Source organism: Euwallacea similis, chromosome 5 (assembly GCF_039881205.1).
Source record: "Euwallacea similis isolate ESF13 chromosome 5, ESF131.1, whole genome shotgun sequence".
Classification (NCBI taxonomy): Eukaryota; Metazoa; Arthropoda; class Insecta; order Coleoptera; family Curculionidae; genus Euwallacea; species Euwallacea similis.
Window position 1 is genome coordinate 1,362,612 of NC_089613.1, and position 9,168 is coordinate 1,371,779.

A 9,168-nucleotide genomic window follows, 5' to 3' on the forward strand; every position below is an offset into this window, starting at 1 on the left:
AATTATTTTCTCGCTCAATTTTCCCATTTCGTTCAACAAGCAAAGCGGTTTATATTTTTGTTAACATTTTCGATCCTTTCATAAGTCCAATGTGATTTACCACTTCGAGGGCGATTTTTCATGAAGAATGTGTTTGGGTTTAACCCATTTACTCGAAGTGCATATATGCGTAATTGGCGCAGTCAGTAGGACGCACATGTTACCTTTCCCGTGTCCTATACAGGATGTAACATATCCTCAGAGAGATATTTCAGGGAGCGAAAATACTCTACAAAATAATAAAAGTAGCCAATAAACCCATGGTCAATAACGCACCATTTTTGATATACAGGGTATCAAAGTTTCACATTTTTTCTCATATTTTGAGATTTTATTTTTATTTTAAGAAATTTGATTAAATGCTACGAATTGCTTCTGATAATCGATAACTGAGCAGCATAATTTTCATCGATTGATATTTTTTAAAATTCTACGAAAACGGTGAAAGATACGAAAATACTGCAAGAGACCGAAAAGCGAAAGATTTGAAGAAAGAATTTAAATTTGGTACCATAATTCATACAGGATGTTCCAAAAAAAAGATACAAATCATAAAGTAGTACAGTAGCTGCCGACGGTTTTGACATTTTGTTCTAGAGGGCCTTAAAGAAAATAGGTATACGAAATTAAAAACATTTAATTCAAAATATACGTGAGAAAAGCGTAATATATGAGAAAAAATGTGAAACTTTGCCACCCTCTATATCAAAAATGGTGCATTTTCAATCATGGACCTATTAACATTTTTTTATTATTTTGCATTTTACTCATTCCTGAAATATATCTATAATGATAGGTTACACCCTGTATTGAACATCTTTGAATTCGCTTATTTTGGCACTTCCCTCTCTTCCATGACCAGTCCCATGTGGCTTATCCATTTTAAGGACGATTTTCAATTAGGGGTGCATTTGGGTTAAACCCACTTAATTCAAGAGGTGCCTAGAGCATAATCGGCGCGGTTAGTAGGATATAAATAGCATATTTTACTCATCCTATGCAGAATATCATTGAACTCGTTTATTTTGGCACTTTCAGGTCTTCCATAATCACCCCTATGTGATTTATCCATTTCAAGAATGATTTTCAACGAAACATGCGTTTGGGTTTAATCTACTTACACCAAGAGGTATATATCCCTTTCCAGCTTGGGTGGGGTGATCCGCTCCATAAGGGCATCACAAATGTTGTCAGTTCTTGCCTTGTCGAATGCTCCTTCTATGTCAAAGAAGAATATTAACACCGCCTCTCTATCTGGCCAATTCGTCTCTATGCTGTGCCCTGCTGATCAGAGAGCATTTTCTATCGGCTTTCCCTTTGCTATGCGCCTGCTGGTTAGTCCGAAGAAGGTAACATCTGAAGGGATTTTTTGAACAATCTTAAGCGATTTAAAGGTACGTATATAATTATTCAATTTAGGGCGGTTGGTGCATTTTTAATTGGGATTTTGGCTCAACTTGCAGTGAGGTAAATGCATTTTATGATATTTTGGGCTATTCTGAATTATCTGGCGACCTGAAATTGGCTTTAGGAGCCGAATAAAAACACTTTTTCAAAATTCGAAATCTATAGTTATTTTCCATTTTTGGTCGTTGAATATATCAAGAATTCGCAGAACCATAATTCATTAATCAACTTGATTAAATGAATGAAGTACTTATAATCGAAGAACTAATTAAGCCACTAATAACGCCACTCAGTGCACTTCTAGGCAGTACTGAGAAAAAACTTGCAACACTGTCAGAATGGAATATTTTTAGATCAATTCCCACTTGAATACAGACAACGAGATAAAATTAAAAGATCATTTCCAATTACTGTTGCAGTTAGATAATCACTAGTTACTTTGAGAGGGGACAGATAAGCCGACTCATCCCCCCTATTTTGAAATTGAATTTCGTGTCGCGCATTATCTGGAGCGTCGAAAATGTTTATTTTCGATTGAATCGGTTCGATAGCCGTACCAGCAAGTGGTGCTGGGTACCGGACGTGAAATGGCGAAATCGAAAGTGCACAATGTCGGCAATCTCCTCAGCCAGTCTCTCGGACAAGAAATCGAGGTGTTAAGTGAAGATACGCGCGTACTAACTGCCCCCGGGGAGCACTACGGCAGCGTCATGCTGGCCCTTAACGTCAAAATCAAGAGGAAGGACAGCGGAAAGGAACAGAATTTGCAACTGGTAGCGAAGCTCATTCCCGCCAACGAAATGCTCAGAATAGCCTTTGATGTTCCAGTGACCTTCAAGAAGGAAGTATTCGCCTATAAGGAAACTATACCGGCTCTGGTAGCTCTGCAAAAGGAGTTTGGAGTGCCAGAGGAGCGGCTTCAAGACAAACTTTTCCCAAAGTGCTACGGAGCGCGTCTCAGCGTAGACGAAAACAAAAATATAGTGGATGAAGACGCAGTGCTCATATTTGAGAACCTTAAAGTACAAGGCTTTATCACAGAGGATCGCCTCAAGGGATTCGACCTCAGCGCTGCCAGAATAATTCTCAAAGACTTGGCCCAATTTCATGCAGTCCCTATAGCCCTTAAGCTTCTCAAGCCCGAAATATTCCAGAAAAAGTTAGTACCAGCATTGGTACACAATAAAGGATTGGAACAGCTGCCTCCAGAAGTGGGACTGGCGTTCCATAATTCCATAATGGATGGTGCCCGTGATGTTCTAGAATTGAAACCGTATCTTAAAGCGATACAGAAAATTGTAGACTATGGGGCCGCGACTCCTTGGGTGAACCGCACGGCACCCAACGAGCCTTGGGCCACCATGTGCCATGCGGATTTCTGGGTGAGCAACACCATGGTCCAGAAAAATGAGAACGACACCACCGTTCGCAACAAAATCGTGGATTTGCAGCTAATGCGCTATTGGAGCTGCTGCTGTGATTTGGTGTTCTTTTTGTTTACTAGTGTGATAAATAGCGTGTTGGACGTGCACTACGAAGACCTCATAAGGCTTTACCACCAATCTCTAATTGATACATTAGAAACCTTCCACGTAGATCTGTCTCCATTCTCCTGGGATAATTTTTTGAAAGAACTGGATGAGGTGGCTCCTACTGAGCTCTATCACGTTTTGGTGATGCTCAAACCCATTTGCACTGAAAGAGGTAAGGTGCAGCACACTTCCGAAGAGTTTCAAGATTCTGATTGGAGCAGGAAGGATTTGCTAGGGCCTCACCACAGGAAGAAGCTCAGAGACACAGTGCTTGCCATTCATAAACGTGGGTGGCTTCAAGCCTAATTATTTCTCCCCAACTAGTTCAATGTTATGTTATGAATTATGATTGATTCTTGTTAGAATCTAGTTCAGATAATAAATGAAAACATTATCTCGGAATTAAGTAAATATGTCGTTAATAAATATTTCATGTTCCAATAAATCAGCGGATTGCACTGTTTTTTGTAATTACGCATTAACATTATTTATTGAGATTGTGACTTACTATCGGCTTATCGTGTAGTTTTGTGGTGGTTAATTTCAGCCTTGACGATCATGTTCTAATAAATAATATCGTAAAAACGCTTCGGCTTTTTTCACCATTTTTAACGCTGCAACTTAGATTTCATGCTTTAAAAACGCACAAATGACTTCCTACTTTAATTGTATAATCCACCTTGACAGATTTTTTCCAGATTCTTTGTGGTTTATAACTACAGCTGGCCAATTTGATTAAGCACTGGATGCTATAAACTTCGCTTTTGGTGATTACATCGTAAATAATAACACGTTTACCGCCGACTTTCTGACGTAGAGAGTTCGTTACATGTCCTTGCGATATCACTACTGTACTGCACTGTGTCGATTTTCAATAGTTTATTCCAAAATTTTATTTATATTCCTTATTAGCAGGTTATATTAAATTGTTGTTCTCAATATTGAAAACCGCATGGAATTTAATAAATGCAAGGCCTAGATATTGAGAAAAAATTATTTATAGCCTAAAGGGGTCTTAACTAGTGTAAAGTTCACTAACCATTCGAATTAAAGCTGAATAGACATGAATCATCAAAAATTTGTACTTTTGACTATACCAAACATTATTTTGTCATCTCATCAAGAATTTCGATTACCTTATTGAATTTCACTTAAAATTCTGGTGCTCTTAAATAGTTTTAAAAAATGAACACGGAAAATTAGAAGGGGGCCAAATGATCTCCACAATAGTCAGAAAAAAAGGTGTTAAAATCCACCGCAGCTGCTGATAGATTTTTTAATTTTTCCAGATGTTTAAAAAACCAGTACTTTTACTACTTAGTTCAGACGTACTAGCAAGGTATTTAAAAACAATTTTATTTTTTCACATTTTTAAGGTAGTAATACAAAACTTGAAAAAACTATAAATTTGAAAATGCTTTATTAATAATTAATTCTTATATTGCCTCTCTCCAAAAATTAACTGCCCCACTCTAACATTTGTACTCCCCATCTCTATGGCTTTATCAAAGTCATTAGACATTCCCATTGACAACTCAACTTCCTTCCAATCCAAACCCAACCTCTTACATACCTCATCCCTGCATTTTATCAAACTCAAAAAATCTGGATTAGGCCCCTTGGAATAGTCATATCCATATTCACCAATCGTCATCAGGCCCTCAAATCTACAGTAACTCAGTTCTTCTTTTCATGGATGAATTTACAGCAAGAACTTACCGCAAGTTGTGGCACTCTTTGAGGACATAATTGGTTATCTCCGTAACATCTGAAGGATTGACTCCACTCTTCTCTTTTTCCCCACTTGTGTTGACTTGAACCATTATTTTAAGTTTCGAGTCGGCTGGGCCAAAGTTAGGCCAGTTATTGTTCAGTTGACTCGCTAGCTTTCTTGAGTGCACAGTTTCAATTATGTACAAGTTAGGTATTGAAAGAACTTTATTTATTTTGTTGGTTTGCAAGTGCCCGATAAAGTGCCACTTTATATCTGGGCATTTTTCAAGTATTAGAGGATGCATAGATTTCTCCTGCAGTTCTTGAACATAGTTCTCACCAAAGTGTCTTTGACCTAAAATCACATAAATCAGTTGGTGATTGATAGGTGTTTGGTACCTCAAGTTGTCATGTTCTTTCCTCGTTCTATTCATGGGGTTAAATAAAGATAAAATATATCAATTTGGGGTACCAACACGTACCACTTCCTAGCAGTCATCTCATCAAGTGTGCCATTGTGTAATTCCAGCTGTTAACTCACCTGCTTCATAGACCTCAACAATAAGCTCTGCAGGTTTTACTTTACTCACGGCAACTAAACGCGGCTTCAAGTCTCGAAATTCCATGCTTCTCTTGCTGCAGGCATCTTCAATTCGCTGGAGCGCTGTTTTGAGTCCTTTTTTAACGTTTACCTCTGCCATACTTCGAATCATTCTAGTTAACCATTTGCTCAACTATTGAAATAAATGTCTCCACAGGTTTACTTAGAATTATCAGTGTTTTAATAAGTTATTTAGCTAAATTTATGTAATATTTTGCAATGTTTTTTATGTTAAGACATATATAAACACAGAACATAACCTACAAGTAAATAAGTGACAGAAACAATTAGACAAGCAAGGTTGACTATAACGACATCTGTGGAGGGAACGACAGATGTAAAATGGTTAAACTTTAGTCGGGCACCTGGCGGAGAGCAGTGTACTATATGTAATACTATTGTATAGTATTACACTCCATGTACTACTTACAAAGTAGATAGTACCTTGTCGCTATTCTTAATCAAGATAGTTATATTTAATGTTAGCTTGTGAAGTAGTCTAATTTACATCTTGCCTCCATCATTTCTTCAAATCTTTATCCTTATTTGCGTGTCGTTTAGAAAAAGGTGTTTTCGTTTTTTTGGTAAATTACATCCGCATCCACCATTTTAGCAGAATTTGGTCCTAAGTTTGTGTAGTTTAGATTTTTTCCGTCATTCGATCAGAGTTTAGAAGTTTTCTGTAATTTAGCAGACTTTGGAACTTTACACTACGCCTTCACGATTTCATCAGAGTTTAGATTTAATTTTTGTTGGGTAAAATATTGTTTTTTGGTTCACACTCCAAATCAATATCCGGTAAACGGTCCCAAGCACTCTCCCCTGCATATCTCTTTGCTACCGCGTCGTGCCGCCAGATTCCGCCACCCATACTCATCCCTTCGTCCATAAATCGCACATTGAGGACTGCGCAACAGTTTCCCTCTTCGGATGGAATCATCCCAATTTTTAGGGCAGTAAGTCCGCCTCTCTATTCGGTTTCGCGTCAAGAAGTCCGCTTAGAGGTCGAAAGGGCACAACAATTCGAAGCCGGATTCTAGCCAGAAGGACAAAGAAGGTAAGAGGGTAAATAGGGTCGAAGGGGGCGTCCGCTGTGAAGGGGAATTTGCGGGTGTTTTAGTCAGAAATTTTGTTTGAGGGATACACAAAGAAATTCGGCTTAGATAATAAGTTTAGTTTATTTGTATCGTAATAACATGTCTGGAACGTTTGAGGGTGCTGGAATAAGCAATTTCCTTATGCCTTTGCCATGCTGATGATGCAGTGGTTATAGGTAATGGTGATGAGTTGATGCAACTGGTTGGATGGTTAAAAAGTTGGTTTAAGCAGGAATATTATGCTACCCTGATGAATATGAAAAATTAAGAGATATCGAACATTTACAGTTTAGTAGTTTATTGTCGGAGGAAAAGTATTTTAATAATTCAAAGGGCTGAGAGACGAGGAATTGTATGAAATAAGTTATGGAGAGAAGTTGTTCTGTGTCCCTTGAACACAAATTATTTTGAACCTCGAAGTCTCCTTCATCCTGGAAAGTTATAGACTTTAACACAGTAATCCACTTCTTAAATGCATTGGGCACAAGCCACTCGAAGTTTCCAAATAAACTTCCAGACACAATGATATTTTACAACTTGCAGCAAAAGCAGGTGTTCAATTTTACCCTCTTATCGCGACTGAACTTCACTTGCGAAAGTTGGAAAAGTGCCTTTTAGTTGCGTCCGTTCCTTTGCTTCTATTATTAGCAATTTCTTCTTTTTCCATAGGTATACCTTTACATCTGTAATCGATGAAAATGTTTCCAGTTTAATGGTCCAAAAGCCGTATTTTCCTCTTTGTGATGCAATCCGCAGACTTGCCAATTAAACTGAAAATAACGTATGCAAGCCGGGAGCGACACAGGATTTATATTGGAAATGGGAAATATCGAACTTATCGGTTTTTATTTGACGATAATAAAGTCCAATAATGAATCTAAAAAAATCTACAAAGAGAATTGGAAGTATGTTTATGTGAATAAATCGACTGCTTAAATTCAGTTTCATTAATCTGCTTTTTTCAACTACCCAACGTGATTATTTTCGATTGTCATTCACAATATTGAAAACCGTATGGAATTCGTTAAAGGAAACACGTGAATTCTCGAGAAAAATCATCTATCTGACATCATCATGATTTATTTTAAAAAAGTGGTTTCACCATTGTATCGAGAAATTTGTTTGCGTTGCCGGATTTTATTTAAAATTGTAATGTTCTTAAGGTTTACGCCCTAAATATCGAACTTATCGGTTTTATTTGGTAATAATGAGAGGAGGAATCTCTAGAATGACGTTTCTTATTGCGCATATATCGACCACTCAACTTCAGACTCATTAATCTGCTTCTTTTAAGTACTCTACGTGATCATCTTCAATTGTTGTTCACAATATTGAAAACCGTATGGAATTTAATAATGACAAAATGTGGATTCTAGAAAAAAATTACTTACCTGGCACCCTCACGGTTTGTTCTAAAATTTTCCTTCACCACTCTGTCAGGAATTTTTACTGCGTCGCCGGATGTTATTAAAAATCGTGATCTTCTTAAGGATTACCCTATTCATTGGCATACCATAACAGATCCAAAAACGTCAGTTATTCTGCAAAAAAATAATACATTATTAAGTTTAACATCGAGAATCGAAATAAATCCGCATTATCCCGCCCTGATGCCTAAAATAGCCGTCTGCAACTGTCTGCCTCGGTTTGACACATTGCGGTTTCCACTAGAAATAAAACATGAATCAACGCAAAAACACGGTTATTTGGATCAATGGCGGTTTGTCACGTGACGGTTTTGACATTTACTAGCCGCAATTTTTTATTCACACATGAGCGAAATGATTCGTTTTTAAACAAATTTAAGCAGAATATAATTATAATTGGACTGTATTTTAGGTCACGAGCGGGAGAATAAGATGGGTAGAGGCGACAGACATAAAAGAGGACGTAGCGACAGCGGTAAGTTGAGATTTTTCCTGCTATAAACGACTGTCCCAAAAAAAGCAAATCGGGAAACAACATCCAATATTACTAATAACCATCGAGGAAGTAATCGAATTTACGGGAAACATTCTCCTTTAGAGACAGAGCTTAATTTCCACTTCGGAGGCATAAAAACATTATTAGCAGAACGACCACAAGTTGCCCGATAATTACTCCATTTTGAAGCTCTATCTCAGGAAAAATCGTCTTCAAAAGGGAAACTAATTGGTTTCTGGGCCCTATGGATTTTTTGGTCTCATTAAATGTCTGTAATGGGATTTTGTCCTTTTGAAATAGAACCAGTGTTGATGGGAAGCAACAGATGGCGCAGTCAGTGGCTTTCAAACTGAGTTGACATAACTCAAAATTTATCAATTGAGAATTCGGCAAAATGGCTGACTTTTTTTGGTATTTTTTGTTATATTATGACATTTTGTAACTAATCAGACTGACGCAGATATATCTTTAGGCGACGGTTTTGCTGTTCACACGTGATGACTGAATTCGGTATAAGGTTAATATCCACTATCGCCGTAATTTTGATTTTGCAGCAGTTTCTTTTAAAATATAACGCTATTTTGATTTTTCGAAAAATACTTTAAGCGCCGCCACTTTGAATACGAACATTTTTAACACTATTTAAATATACAAAACAAACCATTCGTTTGTGTTTAAAATCCGAAAGCTTGGGTCACAATTTTAACGTGCAAAATATGCTATTAAATAGAACTGCCTTGTATCTTATTTATCCCTCCGAGATAAGGTGGCAGCAAATTAGCCACTTTATTACATTTTGTTATCGTTGCTGAACATAAGTTCGATTTTTTGGGATTTTACGCCTTTTGACACTCGA

At 37.3% G+C, this 9,168-nt stretch overlaps 3 protein-coding genes across 4 annotated transcripts in view; 2 read left to right on the forward strand and 1 right to left on the reverse strand.

Moving 5' to 3' along the window:
• The first annotated feature begins 1,876 nt into the window (after nt 1-1,876).
• Nucleotides 1,877-3,563, forward strand: LOC136409089 (uncharacterized). Its single transcript, XM_066390394.1, has one exon. It carries the CDS (start codon nt 2,034-2,036, stop codon nt 3,282-3,284), a length of 1,251 nt encoding a protein of 416 aa, XP_066246491.1. The 5' UTR covers nt 1,877-2,033; the 3' UTR covers nt 3,285-3,563.
• Nucleotides 3,564-4,379: 816 nt separating this feature from the next.
• On the reverse strand, nt 4,380-5,539 carry LOC136409095 (pyridoxal phosphate homeostasis protein). Its single transcript, XM_066390404.1, has 3 exons — nt 5,233-5,539; nt 4,698-5,046; nt 4,380-4,645 (listed from the first exon to the last, which is right to left on the reverse strand). The coding sequence occupies exons 1-3, from the start codon at nt 5,402-5,404 to the stop codon at nt 4,408-4,410; spliced, it is 759 nt and encodes a 252-aa protein (XP_066246501.1). The 5' UTR covers nt 5,405-5,539; the 3' UTR covers nt 4,380-4,407.
• A 616-nt stretch (nt 5,540-6,155) lies between these two features.
• Nucleotides 6,156-9,168, forward strand: part of LOC136408809 (uncharacterized) — a 28,187-nt gene continuing 25,174 nt past the window's right edge. The window contains exons 1-2 of one of the 2 annotated variants that reach the window (XM_066389981.1): nt 6,156-6,349; nt 8,229-8,291. Coding sequence is in view for 1 of the 2 variants with exons in the window: in XM_066389980.1 (XP_066246077.1) it covers nt 8,249-8,291 (43 nt within the window). In the remaining variant the exon portion in view is untranslated. The remainder of the gene's footprint in view (nt 6,350-8,228; nt 8,292-9,168) is intronic. The other variant, XM_066389980.1, reaches the window with a different exon arrangement.

Excerpts from the sequence above, each read along its gene's own strand:
- LOC136409089 (XM_066390394.1), top strand. The coding sequence starts at position 2,034 with ATGGCGAAATCGAAAGTGCACAATGTCGGCAATCTCCTCAGCCAGTCT.
- LOC136409095 (XM_066390404.1), bottom strand. The coding sequence starts at position 5,404 with ATGATTCGAAGTATGGCAGAGGTAAACGTTAAAAAAGGACTCAAAACA. Across the intron at positions 5,047-5,232 it reads TGTTGAGGTCTATGAAGCAG|GTCAAAGACACTTTGGTGAG; the intron begins GTGAGTTAACAG and ends ATGTGATTTTAG. Across the intron at positions 4,646-4,697 it reads AAAGAGTGCCACAACTTGCG|ATTTGAGGGCCTGATGACGA; the intron begins GTAAGTTCTTGC and ends GAGTTACTGTAG.